This window comes from Aythya marila (assembly GCF_965140915.1).
Source record: "Aythya marila genome assembly, chromosome: 1".
NCBI classification, from domain to species: Eukaryota; Metazoa; Chordata; class Aves; order Anseriformes; family Anatidae; genus Aythya; species Aythya marila.
Genome location: NC_139042.1, coordinates 190864057 through 190883912, shown reverse-complemented (window position 1 = coordinate 190883912; position 19856 = coordinate 190864057). Strand labels below are relative to the sequence as shown.

The 19856-nt window shown below is 34.8% G+C and overlaps 1 protein-coding gene across 1 annotated transcript in view; it reads left to right on the top strand.

The window, feature by feature from the left end:
* Window positions 1-19856, top strand: part of TBC1D22A (TBC1 domain family member 22A) — a 175290-nt gene that overhangs the window by 28638 nt on the left and 126796 nt on the right. Inside the window, exons 5-9 of the mRNA XM_082752207.1 lie at window positions 628-698; window positions 5725-5853; window positions 6809-6871; window positions 9672-9786; window positions 12047-12111. Of these exons, the coding sequence (XP_082608333.1) occupies window positions 628-698; window positions 5725-5853; window positions 6809-6871; window positions 9672-9786; window positions 12047-12111 (443 nt within the window). The remainder of the gene's footprint in view (window positions 1-627; window positions 699-5724; window positions 5854-6808; window positions 6872-9671; window positions 9787-12046; window positions 12112-19856) is intronic.

Here is a 19856-nt window from a genome sequence, read left to right as displayed (position 1 = left end):
CTCTGAGGAAGAAGAGGAAGAGCTACTGTCTCAAGTTGATACCTCATAAAAATACTGTTTCTTAGGGAAAATGTCAGGCATCTTTTTGTCTTTACATTTTCAAAGATTTTTCTATAGCTTTTTCCCCACGATAAAGAGATTTCACACACACACAAAAAGTGTGAAATCTCACAGATTGGTTTAGTTGGGTATACTCTCTGATGAGCAGCTTTCAGTAGAGGAGTACAACATAAAGAATGAAAATATAACATTGAAATAAATTCCAGCATTCAAAATCATTCTGCTTATGTAACTGCAAATCCCATTTTTAGTTGAGATCTATAGAAGCACATTATGCAGAAAAGCTGAGTACCTCTTGCATGTTAATATAAGGCATATACATTAAAGAAATTCTGGGAAATAATCCAGAAAGGTGCCTCATCACGTAGTGCCTGTTCCCCATACATAACCCTATGGAAAGTAATTATCCAGTGTCTTACGAACTCCTTAAAATTGCCATATGTTTTGATTTCATTGGACTTCATAGGAAGACATAATTAATGTAAACAACATTGTGATAATTTGAGTATATCTGTGTATGTTGATAATAATTTTCTTAGTTCTCATAAAATACTTTTCTTCTAATAGAAGAATTACGGAAATTGAGTTGGTCTGGAATTCCCAAACGAGTTCGTCCTATTGCATGGAAGCTCCTTTCAGTAAGTTTTATTTTCCTCTTTGCGTTTAAAAGTAATAGCTTTCTGCAAGAATTGCAAATAATTTTGCTTGACTTGTAATCCATCAGTGATACTTGAAAACGTTCTGTCTTGCTGCTGAATTGTAATAAACGTTCTGTTCTTTGCTCAATTTTAACAGGAATTTGTCAAACTGAAGGGAGGGGGATGAGAAGCACTAGTAAATCATGTCAGCTGTGCATCTTTATTTTCAGACTGGCTTTCTCTGAAAGTAGGGCTTACGTGTTAAGTTGCCTCTTTCAACCAGTTTTGATGGAACAGTGGCGAATTCAAAGACAAGTGAATTCCTACAGTTTTCTTGAAAGTAGGCACACAGTGAGGAAACAAAGCCTATCAGTGTCCTACAAAAGGCTTCCTTCTGCCTTCACGTTAAAATAACTACTAGAGACTGCTCACACAAAGGATCAATGCATGTTGAGGAAAAGCTATGAAGGGAGCTTGTGTTTGACTATTTTTCTGAAGTGGTTTAAGATGAAGAAATCTGAACTGCTGTGATCAGTTACCTTATGGCATTGGCTCTTCTGGTCTTAGGCTTGTGAGCCAGTTAAGGGAGCCAAGCTGATTGAAAAGCTGATCACTTGTTTGTAGGGTGGATTTTTGGCTAGCTGAGTGCCCTGAACCTGAACTGGTGGCAGGTGGAGTTTGGGCATGCAGTAGCTTGGGAGCAGGTTGGCTGAAATACCGAGGAGCAGCACACTGGGGTGCTTCAGGCAGGATTCAGAGAGGAGCTTATGGGAATCTGGGATTTGTTGAGTTTGGTGTCACAGGAATGGGTTTTGTTATTTCATTGTTTGCACTGCATTAAAAAAAATATTTTTTTTTTTTTTTTTTTTTTTTTTTTTTTTGTAAAAACACAGTGTATTTCTGGTAGTATTTTCCACATCAATCTTCTTAGCTATAATCCTTGCTGTGGCAAGTGGTTGTGCAGCTCAGCTGTTCTTTGTACATGGTTGAGAGAAGATCTTGTGAAGATGTTTTTATTAAAAAGAAGCAAAAATCGTGTGCTGTCTACTCTCCAGAGACTCTGAAGATACTTTATCAGCAAATCTTTTTGCATTTAAGAACTCTTTAAAATTCTGATTTATACACACAACAGTTTAACACTGTTGAATTTTTCAGAGAGTAGACGTAAATAGCTTTGCTTTTTATAGAGTAATTCAGCAGGGACTGTGAAGTATTTACTTCACATTGAGTTTGATTTCCAGTGACTGAAAGAGTCTGTCTTGCTGATGAGATCCACTAAATTTGCAGCTTATGCTAAATGTGGATACAGCTTCTTAATGGCAAATATTCAAATATTCTGTCGTAACTGAGATTAAGCATGCAGTGTACAATTTATTTTAGTTTTATTTCCAAAGTTGTCCAAGGTTGAACAAAATTTTTTTTTAAAGGATGACTGTGTTGAAATAGCCAAAAATTTATGGCTAACTCAAAATGGACTTTAAAACCCAATAAACTGAAGCATATGAATAGGTTGAATTCTGATTGAGGGCACTGAGACAGAGGCTTAGAGAACTAAATTACGCAAAAGTTAACTACAGTCCCGTTACGGTCTCGCTTTCAAGTGAGAGCATAGGATTCTGGTGACCTTCAACTTCATCCAATAAGTTGATTTAGTTTAGTGTTACTGAGATTCCTAATGCAGATACATTTCTAAGTGAAAAGTACAAATTTCTTTGTACTTCTGTCTTTACGGCTTGAGTTCAGGATCATTCCAGTTCAATTCTTATCTCTGGATGTCTTGTAACTCTGTAGAACTGCACAGGTTATTTTGCTTTACTCTAACAATTAAGTGGGTTTTATTTTCAAGACACTTCCAGAATTGTTCTCAGCTTTTCATATGTAGTTCTTGCCATGATGTCTTATCTGCTAAGTGGTCCTTGATTAATGCATTTTGGAAATGTAACAACTAGTCATTAGGTAATCATTAATTTTCTGTGCTTTAAGGCAGTAGCTTGCTTCATATTTTTTCTGCAATAGGGAAGAAAAAGTGCCTTGGATATTTGTGGTCATAAGCTCCATGATGCTTTTTCTAATATTATTTATTTTTTAATGTCACGAGTTGTTTAAATATATGTTATTTACGTCCCAGATAAGAGGTGTAATGTGGTCATCTTCTGTGTTGAAAGGTGCAATGGGAACTGCTGGGAAAATGAATACACAGAAGCAGACTTAAATTTTGCTTTGCTTAAAGATTGGTTGCAGAAGTCAAAGAAAAACTATACAGTCAAAGCCAAAGCATAACTTAGAGCTTAATTAAGGCTGGTTTTGTTTTGTTTGGAATTGCTCAGAGTTTTTATGTCAAAAGCCCAAAAAACGATTTATTCGGGGGACTGATTATCATTGGTAATATCTGAGGTAGAAAGTATTTGTCTAATTTGTTAAATCAGTATTGAAGTTGAAATTCATCAAATGTGGTTTTAAAAATTGTTGAGTTAAGGTGGTGTTTAGTCAGAAGGGTAAGAGTGTTAAAATATTTTAGGAAAACAGTTTTTCAAAGCGAACGTATATTAAAATCAATATAATGCTGAGGGGCTATTGCTGTCATGTCTACTGGTAACAGTATGTAAACATGCATGATTTATTTCTAAAATACAGAAGAAAATCGGGCATTCTTTACCTAAACAGCAAGCAGAACTATTCAGGCCCACTGCTCTTTTGAATACCGAAGCTAAATATATGGTTACCTTGGAGAGAAATTAATGAATAAACAGATTAAACTCTCTACCAATTTATGCCCTGATGATATGTTGCAATCCTTTCCAACTTTTAAAAATAAAACCTAATTTGTAAAGTGAATGGGAAATGGGACACGTCCAATTGAAAGATGGCTTCGGTCTTTGAAACTGAATAATGGCAAAAAGTCTGTTGCTGAGAAAATATTGGTGTCCTTGGAACAATCACATTTGATCTCACAAATGAATTATTTTCTAATGGGGCTAAGATATGCTACAGGAAAAAAAAAATCAAACCATTGAGAATGAATGGGAGGCAGAATTCAATATTTAACTAAATACAAAGCACTGGGACAGGATATTAAATGTCAGACTGAATCTCGAGGCAAAAGTTAAGCTGATGCGATTTAGAAATACCCAGAATCAGATGTAAGACAGTACATCTTAAAAGAAATGGCTTGCCAAAGTAAGTACCTGTTAAACTATCTGGAATGTAATATTGTTTGCACTTAATCCCTTGTTTTCTTAAAAGAAGAAGAAATTGTGATACACAGCATAACATTTAAAATTATTTTAATGCAGACATCTTTACAAAAATCTATTGATGTTCTAGTGTGGTGTATTTTTTTTCCCTCTGTTGTTTTAAGCAAAACAACATGGAATTGCAATATGATGTTTCGTTGCCGTAGGAGAGTAATGCCCCCAGTGTATTTATTCCTAATGTGGTGTTTAGTTCTGTTGTATAATCAACAATTTTAGAATGTAAGATTTATCCCATTTTTGCTTGTTAAGGACTGTATAATAAAGTTGTTTTGGTAGTTAAATGCATAGCATCTTATTAGTTACTTGCACTGGCTGTGACTCATTGTTTAAGTGCAAGTCTGTGCTGCACTTCTAGTATCAAGTTCTGTGATGTTATAAGGATTTATTTATTTATTTTTTAAGGAAACATATGGCTGACAAATTCGCTTTCTCTCTTACACTAATTACCATTAGTATGATGACAGCTGAAAATGTGGAAGGATAATTTTTGTAATACTGGCAAGAAATAATTTAATTTGACTTTAATAGTCAAGGAAGATACATGAATCTTTTTTCTTTGGATGGCTAGGTCTCTTAATCCCACTTATGTTTAGAACGATTTTTCTATGAAGTATTTTTTTTTCAAGCCTGGCATATGTAAAATATGAATTCCCTTTCTTTTTTGTAACATTATGTTTGAAATCAAGCTGCATATGAGAAAGTATTAACTATTCTTGAATGTTCAGGAAACTTTTAGGCAGCCAGGTACATGAATAATGGTGTTTCTAATATGTTCAGTTTATATAATAACTGAACATTTAATAACATCAATGATATTTCCTTTCTTAAAATGCTGAAATGATAACTTGAGACTGCTATTTTGAAATGAAAGGTAGGCTGAGATCTCAGAAATAGTGATCAAACTGGACAGAACAGGAAATAACTGGACAGAACAGGAAATAAGAATGGATTTTTTTGGAAGAATGGGATCTTCAGGTAGATATGAAGATGAGTTCAACGAAGAACAACTCAGATATACATTAAGTATATCTGTATCTGACAGATATACCTATGTGTATACCTATGTATCTGACATTGCTTCATTACCATGCCAATACTTTTGGAAAAATAATATTTATAAATTGATTTTAGGAAAAAACTAGAACTGTATAGCTTGAATCTTTATATCTAAGAGCCCGGTTACTGATGTATGTGCCAAAACTTCTCACAACCTGTTGAGAAAATGAAAACTAGAAATTATTTTTTTGTGATCTAAAGGAGTGAGATAAACTACCTCGAATATTTTAAGGCTTTAGAATAAATACTCTGTTGTATTATGAGGTTAAATCTAATTTAAACATAAGTATATTGGCAAATGTATATCATTCCTACTTTAAAGCAACCGAGACACGTTTTGTTAAAAATTGAATAAAATTGCTCCAATAAGAGCCATGTGGGAATGCAGAAATTAATGAACTCATGTTGCATTGCATTTTTCTGAAATTATTTGTTTTGACCTTTTCTCTTTGAAAGGCAAACATCTAAAATTCTTGATGAGAAATTGCTTTTTAAAGGTGAAAACCTTGGAATGTGTTCTTAAAAAAAAATGCACTTTTGTATTCAGTTGGAATGATTAGAAAACTGATTTGCTAAGGTATTATTCAGATTCAAATCGGACTGCATTGTACTACACTTGTTCATTAGCTTCTCTGTTGCATATTATCAAATGCTAACTGTGCTTTTTGTGAAGCAAAGAGTAATATCCTTTTCATTTTACTTTTTTATTTTTTCAGGGTTATCTTCCTGCAAACGTGGACCGAAGAGAAAGCACTTTACAAAGAAAACGGAAAGAGTATTTTGCTTTCGTTGAGCAATACTATGATTCCAGAAATGATGAGAGTCACCAAGATACCTATAGACAGGTAGAACACCTACTGAAGTGACTTCTACCTACGTGAGATATGTTAAAGAACTTGAAGAAATTAATTTTGAAGTTTGCTATTGTTTTTATATATCCACTAAATCTTACTTCAGTCAGCTTTCCTATGTTTTAGAAGCGAAATTAATTTTAATCTGTTTCAAAATATGAAATATTTTGGTCTGACACTTAAAATAGTGGATTTCTTTGAAAGTCGGCTTTTGTCATGCCATGCTGCATGGCTGTACCACACGGACATGCTTCAACATTCAAGCGTAATGGGGTCATCTCCTCAGACCCTCCTTCAAATGAGTGAGAGGATGGTACAGAGGATATCTAACTGATCCTTACTGGCTCCATACTTGTGCTTAAGAAGTTGAAACTGTGTGGTGTGTAATTACGATAGGTGTGTCAAAATTTCTTGCCTCCCTGGATAAGGAAAAACTTGAAGATAACTCTTCTTCCAGTTTTATATTTAACCGATTAGTTTGTATCACTAAATGTAAACTAAGTTATCCTACATTAGCCTTCCTTAAGAAAGAGTAAGTGGTTATCTTTCTTCTGCTTCAAGCCTGATCTTTAGTAGCAAGAAGTATTCACAGCGTCTGTTGTACATGGCTTTACATACGTGTGATGTTAGATGTAGTTACACTGAGGAAAAGAGTATTGCCAATAAAACCATAATTTGGAAGCAGTCAAAATTGATGTAATGATCTTAAAGCATTGTGGGGAATTCTGTTTTTTTTGTGTCTGATTAACAGATTAGATAATAATGACTTAAAGATTTGGTCCTTTATTTTTGAACTACAGTAAATTCACAGTATTCCTAAAATAGTGAGATAGGGTATAGCTAACAGTGTAAAACCACAGGATTTATTTTGTTATTTAAAAAGCTTTTTTGTTATTTAAAAAGTGTGCTGTTGTCTCCTTTTACATGATTCTTGTTTCTGTCCAATTAGATTCATATAGATATCCCACGCATGAGTCCTGAAGTTTTAAGACTTCAGCCCAAAGTAACAGAGGTAAGAATTATATCTAAATAATGTGGTTTTTAGGTCACCCATTTTATTAATGAATCCGGTATCACATTAAGTAATTTGACAACAATTACTATTCTGGCTTGAGAACTAAGTCCAAAAAATGAAAATGCATAAGTATAGCACATAACTAACACAGAAGGCATGAGTACTAACAGGAAAAAAATCTTCTGCTTTGAGTCTGTTGGTTTCTTCTTCTGTTGTGTACTTTTGAGTCTTTTTTCTTTTTTTCTATATATGTTGTTAATTTTTTTTTTGAATTAATTCAGAGAACAATTCCTGTGGTTCTCTGCATTTGTCAAAATCATTCAAGATCTGGAAGCTCTTACCATGAGAGTATTCCACTTAAGAAATTATCATATGCTTGAGTTTAGGAAAAGTTGCTTTGAATTTGACGCTGTGTGGAAATAACTCATTATTAGATCTTCATTTTAAATCAATTTTAAGTATTTATTTTTATGGGAGTTGTGTAGATTGGGGAGGGGATAGTGGGCGTTGGGAAGAGAAGAGTATTGTTGGAGTGAGAAGCTAAAAGACTGAGAATAAATAGCGTCATTTGAAAGAAGGGGAGAGAGGTATTGGAGGTCTTCCCACATATAGTTCAGTCAAGTTTGTTGGACTTACGTGTTATAAATACTTTATTTTAATAAAGATTAGTGACTGTAATGTAGGTTTAGTCAATGTGATTAGTCAAAGTGCAGTAGTCTGTAATTTTATTTTCAATTTCTGTGTTGTCTTTAAATGAGTTTGATTGAATAGAATAGTATAAGCCTTTGCATTTTCCCTTTTATGCTTGCATTGTATGGGAGAAGTAATTTCAAGTATACAAGATGGAAAAATACTTTATAAAATCGTCCCCACCTCTTTTATTGGTTAAAGAGAAACAAAAGCAAATTCTAAGAAGCTTTCCTGATTAAAACTTTGGGGGGTTTTGGAGTTCCTCTGAGGTGGCAAAACACATAAGAAATTCAAAATCTGCATTTAAGCTAATGAATTCTTCTTTTATGTATATGAATATAGTTCTTACTGTTATGATGAATGAGAGTTAAATTCAAAGGAGAGTAATTGATAGGTAATGACAACTCTTGAGATGTAGTGGTTCGTACTAGAAGTTATTCCGGTTTCTGTTGCTGGTTTGGAAATCAAGAAGGAAACCTTTTGGGAAAGTGACCTTTTTAATGAGTGCTATTTGAACACAGTGATGAGTGCTGTATAGAAACTTAAATCAGACTGCCTTTCAGGTATTCAGCGCTCATTTTTTTCTATTCAAAGCAGTAAATGAAACTTCATGAAAATGGGTAGGAAATTGAAAACACTATTTCAGTGTGTATTTGTTGAATTTCTGATTAGATGCATTTGGGGATATTAAATCTGGTATGCCAATTACGAAGCAATCCTTGCTGCTTAATAATTTGATGCTCAAAAAAAATTTAATAACCCTTCCCTATACCTTAGTTTTCACAGCTGGATTTTAAAAGTGCTTTGAAATCCATAGGCATCTCAGTTTGCAATGCAAACTATGTGTGTTATCAGGTTCTGAGGGAAAGGAAGGTTTCTATTACGAAATTTGGAGCTAAGCTAACAAAAATTTGAAGTGAGATTGAACAGAAATAGTAAAAGCTTCATAAACTAAATTTCCTACTGTGTCCATTCAGGGCACGTCTCTTGTGAGTGGTCTTGAAGCCTGGGCATTCGCTGACTTCTGGGGTTGCAGCAAACTCTACCTTGGGGTCTTTACAAAGTCTTTCCCTTTTTATTAGTTCTGAGGCCTGCTCTTAAAAGTGATGCAGTCCTTTTGTTTGATAAGCTCTCCTGCATCTGCCCTGCCTCCCTGCCCACCTGTACTCTGGCTTTTTGGCAGACCTTCCAGAGGAGGAGAAAACTTTCTTTCGCCTCAGAAGATTATGACTGTCTGAGTACCAGTAATCAGAGCAAAACACACAGCAGCTTTCACTGTGCTACTCATTTGCAGCTTTCCAAAGAAACGTAGCACTTGCAGAACCAAACAGTTAAGAAGAGATACAACCTGATGCAGACCTAAATTGTTTTGGACATATGTTCTGTGATTCTTCTGCTTTGTATTCTTCACACGTTGCCCTTCCCATAGTCAGACTGTCTATGTTGTAGCCTTTGGAGCTTTTGCAGGTCCTAAGCTATGTATGGTTAGAAGAACTTAGGGGATGGGGCTGTGTGGTAAGGAAGGTGGTTGCCTTCTTTCTACATTCCTGATTTTTCAGATGTTTAATTACCCAGCATACCTGCCTCTGAATTCTAAAGCTCTATGCTGCCAGATTAGGCAAACGTAACTCTTACAGAGATTTTATTGGACATGTTATTAAAAAAATGTACTTATATTAAGTACTTCTTTCTGTTACCTAGCAACAAATGGGGTACTATATTGATAAAATATTGGTCTCAAAGAGATGAATGGTCATGGAAAAATGATTTATTATTTCTGTATCATGAAGAAAGGAGTTTTGTATTATTTGAAAAGCTCCAGTGAATAAGTGCTGCTCTGTTGTAACTACTGTAACTGAATTATATGCAAGGCTGGTTTTAACATGTGCTAATACCCTGAAAATATTTTCTTTTAAATAACTGAGAAACTTAATTAACATTGGCAGTTAATTATGAATACAATCATTCATGTATTCTTTTATAAGTGTATTTTTATACTTGTAACTCTGTGATATCAAAACTGCCCTTCTATACTTTTCCAGTATCTTGTTTAAAATGTGCTCACCACTTGATAAATTATCTGATAGTTTCTTTAATTCTTTTTCAGATCTTTGAAAGAATTTTGTTTATCTGGGCTATACGTCATCCAGCCAGTGGATATGTTCAGGGCATAAATGATCTTGTAACTCCTTTTTTTGTAGTCTTCGTTTGTGAATATATAGGTAAGATTTATCATAATACTGAATTATGAATTGGTACTGGTTTTAGGACAGCACATTTATTTTAATATGAAAATTTGGATTAGCTAATCATAATTAGAGACATGAATTCTATTATTATAAATATTTGTAATTATAAATCTGTATGGTTCTCTTAAATACACACTGACAAGCAATTTTTGTGTAAATAGTCAGTAGAGTTTCGGTATTTTTCAGATATATGTCCAAAAAAATGCCCATAAACAAACCTACCCAACCAACCAAACCAACCAACCAATCAAAAACCATCTGTAGAAGTTGCAGGCAGAGTTGTGTTTGTAGATATGGAAGCTAGCAAAAGAAGGGCAATCCGGCATTTGCTTTCATCTTTATTTCTTAACTGCAGATATAGTTAAGAAGTGCCTCATTTGTCACTCCTGATCCTTTTTCATCAAATTTCTCTCCTCTAATTCACAAGTTTTTGTGAAAAATTTAAATAGTCTGTATGAAATGAACTGAAAAAAAAAATCACTACCACCGAAACAACAACAAAAAGAAAACAAACCAGCTTAGCAAAAAAATAAGCAACCCAACAACCATGAAATAAGGAAACCTTTTACTGAGTGGCAGGAAAATGAAGGGAAGGGGAACCTAATAAAGTGGATCTGTAGCTGAAAGAATGGCAAGCTGGAATTGGGGACTGAAAATTAATGCATCAGTAATCAAATTTCCTTAGTTAAGGACTTTGCTCTTCTGGGGTTGTAATACCAGTAGTAGCATAAATAGATGTATTTCTGGTGAGTTAGTGGCCATACATGTGATTGTATTTTTTGCAAATTTTTCTAGTTAGAAAACTTGTTAAATGCTCATCTCTTACTAGAATGTTACTGATGTTTTGCATTTGTATGTTAGTATTTAAGTTTTTATGAACATTAAGAGTACGGCTAATCATTAGCAATAATTCAATTGACATTTAACAACAATTCGTTAACAATTTGGATATAACCATGGATGTAAAAGATATAGTAAGAATGAATAGTAAAAATGACAATCTAGTCTGAATTAGAACTATTTCCTTGCATTTCTTTTTGTTGTACACACATACAATGAAAACAACACAGATATGTAATCTTGAGCAATGTGTTATCTAGCTACTTCAGTGAGTCTATATATAGGTGATTCTTCATTTCCTACCTTCTCTATGCAAGGTACCATTGGTGTCTTAATCCAGACTGATTAGATTTAATGAAGGACAGATTATCCTTGAGTGGATGAAAGATTATCCATCGTTTACGTGGCAACACCTCTTGCTTTGTTCATTTCTTGTTTCATAGGGGGACATTTCATTGCTAAGCAACTAATGAGAACTACTGCTGTTTACTCCCTAATCATCTCTTAAGTAGGGTAGGAGCCTACTCCTGAGAGTACTTGCAGTTTCTGCCTTTTCCTCCCTCATTTGACAGATAATGAAAATGTTCTTAATGATCCTAGAACAGTAGGATCTCTAGTAGACTTTAGGGTTGTTAATTGAAATAAGAAGCTCAAATGAGATGTGATTAGAGAATTGATATTCCATGTTAAATAGACCATTTAATTAATATGGTAAATAAGTTTGTCTTTACCACCATCTTACGTTTGGAGACCCTGGTGATTGTTAATGTACTTGCCAGCTTGTCAGTATTTTCATATCAGAGAGCAGAGCAATTCTGGTAAATTTCCACTGAAGAAAGGCAAAACTTGAAGACTAACAACTGTAAAAAAATGTATGCCATTGAAAATGTATAAATCTCAAAAATCTGTATTCTAACAGTACATTTAAAAGCTAATATCTATCTAGTGAGAACATTACTGAAATGAACATATTTTCTTGAGTATAGTAGTGGTCCTGGCTAAGCGCTAACAGTGGTTATTTCCGCAGTAATGTACAGAAACATTCCAAGATTTGTCTTTAAATGGTGTTTTGATTTGAGTCTTTCTAATACAGTCAAGTTGCACTGAGTTATACATTCAAGTTAAAATGAAGAGTGTATTTTACTGTAGACTTGAAATGGGGACATAACATTTCTGAGGTACTTCAAAAATCTTGAGGTTTGTAATAAAATTATAGAAGCATTCAAAACTATATGAACAGTTTGTATGAATTGTGCTTAAATAATTCAGGTAAAAATAAATGCAGTATTGCAGGTTTCCTGGCAAAGTGGTTAATCTATTAGTGTATTTAATATTTGTTCTATTAATAACCTGTTTTCCCTTTTTTTTTTTTTTTTTTTTTTTTTTACTAAAGTTCTTATTTCTTGCTCTGATTTTAAGGTGAATGTTGGTATGTTGGAACCTTATATTGCTTTATTTGTTGCTCTCCTTGACTATTGATTTTTGAATTTTTCTCAGTTTAACTGAAACCTGCGTGTAGCAGTTCTGAATTACTTGGGTCTTGATTGATCTTGTTGAAAGAGATAAAAATGTTTACTTGAGCTTTTTTTGTAACAACAACAAAAAAAGGTTGTAAGGTTTACTAAAGATTAATAATAGGTTATTATTATTAATAATGCCATTAATAATAAATCTGTGCTGATTGGGTCATTTCACAGTACATCCTGATGGTGCTTACACACAGTTAGTTGTGGCTAAGACAGTTTTATTGAGAGGAAAGTTGAGTTTATTTTATCTTTTTGGCAAATATGAGAGACCTTAATCCTTAATCTCACATAACAAGTGTGACATATTTATTCTGGTGATGGGAATCTCTCTGCTCTGCTACAGACATTCAAAACCCAATTGGAAAAATGTCACTGAAGAACTTCTAAAGATTGAAATGACGTGTGGAAATGATAACGTGTTTGCATAGTGACATTTCTTTTCATTCAAATATGAATGCCAACAATTAGATTCATGGATATTTTTTATTATAAGGATCAAAGTCATAGCTGTTGTGATGGTTTATTACAGCTTGAAGTACCTAATTTTAGTATGTGGTTTCACGCATTTAGAATAGGTCAAGTGACTGAATGTAGGAATTGAATATTTTAAATGCTGAAAGTTTTCTTTCAACCTTTCCAGCGGCGTAAGTGTGATGAAGGAGCAATTTGGTAATATCTTACTGGTTCCCCAGAACTAGTAAAGGCAGAATATTGTAATGTTTTCAGCAAGATAAACTTGGTTGTCAAACCCAGTCAAGATAGGCAAATATAGTAGAGTTAGACTAGCATTTCTGGTATAAATTAGGGGGAGAAGGAATTAGAAACATTTTTTGTTTGTTTGTTTTTTTGTTTTTAAATGCCAGGTAATTGTGTATGCTGATCTCACTTTTTTTTCTTCCATTGAAAAATGCTAGAGATTATTAACTTATTCTACCATACTAAGCAACTTCTTGGAATTTTGAATGTTACATTATCACTCCTAACCTCTTACGTGACATCGCCATTATAAGCCATGTTCTTAGAACAAATGCAAATTACTATTAGGGCAGTTTTCCTGGAAGCTCCGTGTCATTGTAACATACAAGTTTATATCAAAATAAATCTCATCCATGTGGATAATTTCAGAAGCACTTTTGTTAATGAGCTAAGATGCTATGTGACTACTGGCTGTTTACTGATGTAAGGTAGACAAAGAAATTTTGTGCTGGATTTGAAGTCCTCTTTCAAGCCACCACCTATTGCTCTCTTTATATACCTTCTAGTTGCTTGGAGTTCATGGTGATCTGCAGGATCTAAATTGTTCCTAAATATTGCGCTGCACAGCTGCCTATGGTTTCGTGCTCATGGAGTCAGCAACATTTTTATCGCATCTAACGTTTCTGTAGTACATTTGCATTTCAGTAGTTCACTACTTGTGTGTGTATCTATAACCACACAGAGGACATGGATTTACTCACCATCCACAGAGACAAAAGCTCGGGAAAAATCACCATCATAATAAGGATTTATGTGAGGGCACATGGGATAAATGGGCACATGGTAAATGGGATGGCTGTGTGAGATCACTTTGTGACCTCTAGCAGTGTTGAATCAAGAGGGAATTAGGAGTTAGTAGCAAGTCAAAGGCAGAAAATTGAACACTATTATAGCATTTTATCAGTTTATGTTGGATAAAGAAAGTCAAGAAAAATCAGACTGCTGAAGACTGGAATGGTGATAGAGATCTTGGCTACAATCTTCTTGCAGTAGGGGAGCTTGAGAGAATTTGAGGATGCTCACAAGAACTCAGGAACCGAAAACTTTGGAAATGGGGGGTCTTACACTTGTAAGTATTTTTCTTGTAATCTTAAATAGTTTTGTAAAAGACGTTAAACTCAGTTTTGTCGCCCAGTGTTTTTTTTAAATTTATACTGCCGTGACACTACCCTGAAATAATTACTCCATAAATCCTAATGGATTTGGAAAGGGATTTAGCTCCAGAGCAATGTTACTGTGAGAACATGAAGGTTCATTGGGACTTCTTCATGTTTCTTTCCATTCCCTCTCACATGTCACAAAGTCTTTCTTGTCTTCCATGTCACATTCCCTTCCTTGCCAGGCTGGATGAGGCCTTGGCCAACGTGATCCTAGTGGGTGGCATCCTTGCCAAGGGCAGAGGGGTTGGAGTAGGATCTTTAAGGTCCTGTACAACCCAAGCCATTCTATGATGATTCTGTGATGATTCTGCCCTTAAAATGAGAATTTGTAGTGATCATTGCTTTCTTTCCTTACTTTTCAGCATAACTGCTGAAAATAATTAAATTTTAAACCATTTTTTCAGAGTTTTTGTAGTCATTGAATGCTGTATCTAAAATCCTGATTTTCATAATATAATTGAAGTAATGTTTCAGAACATTGCATCATGGTATCTGAGTATCTGAGGTAATTCCTCAATGTTTATTTATAGGGTATGAAATAGATGTTACTTTATCAGAGAGTTTTTTTCCAGAGTTGTTGTATTTATGTAGTAAATAAATCTGTTTAGAATAAAACTGGATTTCTGAATAACAAGGCAGTAAACCAGAAAACAAAGGGTATTAATCCAGTGACTCCAGATAGTTATTAGAAGATTTTTCCTGTACTTATGCAATTAGAAACTAAATTTTTAACATGCATTGTTTTTCTTATAAGACCAAGGTGAAACCTTGATTGCTGCAGTATTTAAAGTAATTTGAGATAATTAATTCTCCTATCTAAACACCTTTCTTATTTAATTCCACCAATTTAGTTGTCACTGGAGAATTACAAATAGGGCTTGTGCATTGGGTTTTGAGGTGATAAAGTGGAAAATACATATTTGTAGTTATTCTATGAACTATAGAGGTATAATTCAAGTAATGGGATGCTTCCCCCATCCCTCTCATAGGCCCTCCAAGAGGTTGAAGACTGACAGAATCATCCTTGCTCTCTTCAGGTTTACCAGGAAAGAAATACTGGAAAACTTCTCATCACAGAGCTCAGGAATATGAGGAGCTTCTTCAGTTTGAGAGATGAAAAGAATGTATTTGCAATTTTTGTACACACTGGAACTTATCTCTTATCTGGTAATTTTGGCTTTACACTGTTTAACAAGGTTCTGATGTTTTAATACTTTTTTGTTCAAATAAATACATTTTTGAACAACAGCGTATTAAAATACTTTTATTTACACATTTGATTGAAATGATTTATGAGACTTAAACTAAATTTATGTAAAAGCACTGACATGTGAAGTATAATTGACATTTTAACATCTTTTTTGCAAGTTGAAAGTATTAAGAAAATATTTTCTCATTTTTCCTCATTGTAAAACTTTCATGAAAAACTATTCAAAATATTTAAATCACTCTTCTATCATGTAAAAATTCAATGCCATGAGTTCCATTTAATCACATTAAATTTTCTATCCTTAATGCAAATCACCAGTAATGTAGTTTGCACATACAAAAATGTATTACAGTGCTGCTTCTTGACAATTTCTATGACATTTTATAGTTATAGTCATTGTATTAAATGAAATTGACTGAAATTGTCATAAACATGACCTATATTCTAGGAAATAGTCTTGGATAATTGAGTGAAATATTGCTATCTGTGTGATTTTAGTGGATGGTGGGATGGTGGCAGCCAAGAATGAAGAAAGCTCACACAGTCTTGAAAATACTGACAGCCCTATTCTTGTGCAGTCTCCCTCCTTGGAGATCTTCAAAGGCTGCATGGACGTGGTCCTGGGCAAGTGGCTCTGGGTGTCCCTGTTTGGGCAGGGGTGGGAGCAGCTGGCCTCCAGAGGGCCCTGCCAGCCTCAGCCATTCTGGGATTCCATAATTCTGTCTTCTGCGTAAGTCCCGAAAACATTGTATGTTTGCCTCAGTAAAGATGTACAACATACATAATGAGGTCAGAGATCTGAAACTTTTGACTTACCCGTCAATTCTTGGTGAAGCACTTCTCTCGTCTGTACTTTGACATATTAAAAAACATTCAGTATATGCATACATGCTATATATACATGTAAAACTGCAGCACGGCACAGAAATTATTTAGTGTTATCTCAGGTTGCTGTGAGATCAGCATTGTTCACTTCCTCAGCTCCTAGGAGTGTGTTTCCCCAACTCTCATCCAGTTGATAAGCCAATATTGTCCAGTGAATGTAATTTGGAAGTGGTGCAGGACAGCTGAAAACAGAAGATTGTGATGAATAAAGTAAGCAGAATTTGAATTTGTTTTCAGATGATGATGCCACCTTCTTGCTTTGTGCTATGGCAAAGGAGAACAGGCTCCTCGAATAAGCAGAGACGTGTTGTGCATGTTCATGGTGCTGAGGTCATCATACTTCTATATCAGTACTCTGTGTGTACTGTCTGGCAGCTGGAAATGATGCTGAAGCAGGGTCCTAACAGGGTCCTTCCTAACTCCATTATGGAGTTAAATTGTATTTTATCCTGTTTCTTTCGTATGGTTTGACTTGTTCTGCTTAATTTAGGAGCTTTGTGAGACCTCTTAGAGGTCTTACTTCTTCCTTGTTTTGTATTATATCAGAGTCCTCAGTTGAACTCATGTATATTCTACAGGAGGTCCTCATGTATATTCTACTGTGATTCAGATTTTTTTTTTTCATTCATATATTCCCCTAATCTTCAGAGGTATTGTAATGAAAAAAGCCAAGTGTTCTGCAGGTAAATTAAATTGAATCAAAGGAGATAAAAGTGCAAACTTAAAGATTATTGTTTTTAGTGCTTTAAAAAGTTCTTCATACTCTTATGAAGCTGTATTTTTCAGCTATTGGTTTGTTTTTATTTATATTGTATGTCTTATTCAAGAAAAATGTACCCTACACAAACGTCTAAGCAATTTTCATTATTAATACAGTTTTTCAGGCCTAATTTGGCAAAGAAATTTTACCATTTTATGTCCTGTTGACTGTAATCAAGTAGGAGAATCCATGTGAAAACTTAGCCGTGAATTGTTTGAATTATTTGTCAGCTAGCAGTGCCGTAATATACTGCTGTGTTTAGGGTCAGTTAATAAAGCAGTCTATTTGGAGGCATTATAAACAGAACCGTAAGGAATATGTGAGCAGGACTAACAGGGCATCTCATGCTTAGCTTTTGAAGTCTCAGGGAATGAGGGGAAGATGAAGGAAGGCAAATACAATGGAAGGACTTGTGGAATGGAGGTGATGGCAATGAACTAAAAATTGTCTTTAAACTTTTGATCCTGTCATTGTCATATCTGGATACTATTTACTTGGAAAAAATCATCTGTATCTTCAGCCTGACTTGCTGGTGTATTTCTTACTTCCAGTTTGACTAATCCTGTAGTGAGCATTTAGTTCTGACTTAAAGCTGTATAACTATTTCAATTAAGGATTATTTTTTCATCTGGTGTACTAGTAAAAGCACTAATAAATACAGCTGGGCTTTAGCCAGGTATGCACTTTCTGTATGGCTTTCCAGTAACAGAGTTTATTCACTACTATTTTTCCCTAGTTGTTCAACCTACTGCAAGCCAAGTGATGACATTTGGTACCAAACACATGAGTGTATCTGCATAACCTCTCTGAATCAACTTCAGTCAAAATGAGGTGATTTATCTATTTAATTAACAGAATTTTAGCTAGTTTTTCTAACCCAATTCGTGCTACTGGTATGTCTTGGGAATCAAGTAACTGAGAAGGTGCTAATAAGGAACAGCTGAGCACCCATGCACCAGTAACAGTTTGGTGTAGTTGTGTGATAGTATATTGCTATATATATTTAATTCAATGATATATTGGGTTCCCAGTAAGGGCTTTGAACTGTGTGAACTCAACTGAGTGATACACACTGTAGAATTCATCTTCTTCCAGATCCCAATTGCTATTTCAAGAGGTTAATGTACCTTGCCTTCATTTTACCGCTCCTTTAACTTAACAGTGGAGCTGCATATTTGAGTAATTCCAAATCAAGTTTAGGTGGACTGAAATGGATTTGCCTGCAATGTGCTTTGATCACCCAGCTGAAACGGGGCTAGTTGCTCTCAAAATGGGTAGTTTTACTTTCTTTTTTTCCAGCCACAAATCTGCATTCCTCTCCCATCTTTGGTCAATATTGACTTTTCTCTAGCGCAGTCGAGCAGTTCGTTGAATCATTCAGTTGGAAAAGACCTCTAAGATCATCTAGTCCAACTTTTAACATAGTACTGAAAAGTCCACAACTAAACCATTCTATGAAGTTCTAAATCTGCACGTTTCTTGAAGACCTCTGGGGACGGTGGCTCAACCGCTTCTCTGGGCAGCCTATTCCAATTGCTGCACAACACTTTCAGTAAAGAAATTTGTCCTAATACCTCCCCTGATGCAACTTGAAGCCATTTCTCCTTGTCTTATCGCTTGGTGCTTCAGCTAAACCGGCAGGAAACTAGCCCCCAAACGAAATGAATAATTTAATCTATGGGATAAGAGATGGATATCAGTGCTGATAGGGGGATAAGAACAAGTTTGGAACGGTGGGAGTAGGAAGATCTCTGTTTAATGCCAGGTAAATCTTAGATTTCTATCACTGCTTTATTAAGCTGCATCCTCATAAGAAGTCTTTATGAGTACTGCTTATTTTTCACTTAACAAATTAGGAAGTACTAATAAAAGCATCTCAGCAGATGGATGTAGGCTATGGTAAAGTAATCTGCATTTCTGGCATATTTACTTTCTATTACTCTCTTTTAATGATCTCTATTGTTATTACAATTGACAGTACTCTTACAAAATAAATCCTTCTCCTGCACCTTTGTTTCAATTTTGTTTTCACTCTTAAACATACTGTCAAATTTCCAAGCTAATCAACAGTTCATCTGATATGTTGGATGTATGGTCTATTTAACAGACTTCTTTTTGAGGAAAATTTGAGACAACACATTTTTACAAATAATTGGGATAATCAAGCACTATGCATATAAATTTTGTAGTTATCAGTTTCAACTTCAAGGATATCTTAAAAAAAAAGGGGGGGGGGAGGGAGAAAAAACAGATGCACAAACATTCTTTTTGTTAATTCCCCTGACAGTCTTTATTTTAGCTTTGACTATTTTGAACACGCAGAGGTTTTTATTTTAGAATTACTTGGATTGTTTAGGTAAGGTTTATAGTTGACTCTTCTGTTTAAGAACTCGGTTATATGCAGAACCTCAAGTTATCACAGACTCATCTAGGTTGGAAGAGACCTCCAAGATCGCTGAGTCCAACCTCTGACCTAACACTAACAAGTCCTCCACTAAACCATATCGCTGAGCTCTACATCTAAATGTCTTTTAAAGACCTCCAGGGATGGTGACTCAACCACTTCCCTGGGCAGCCCATTCCAATGCCTAACAACCCTTTCCGTAAAGAAGTTCTTCCTAATATCCAACCTAAACCTTCTCTAGCACAGCTTTATCCCATTCTCCCTCGTCCTGTCGCTGGGCATGTGGGAGAATAGAGCAATCCCCACCTTGCTACATCCTCCTTTAAGATATCTATTCCTTCTTGAGGCTTCAGCTCTTCTAGATCTCTGTGTATCTGGACAGAATGAATAGAAATCTCTGCTTTCCAAAGCAGTCAAAGCTTTGCCATATTATATTGCTTGTCTTATCATATGTGGAATTGCTTTTACTGTTACTTCTGTCACGTCTCCTATGAACTAAATT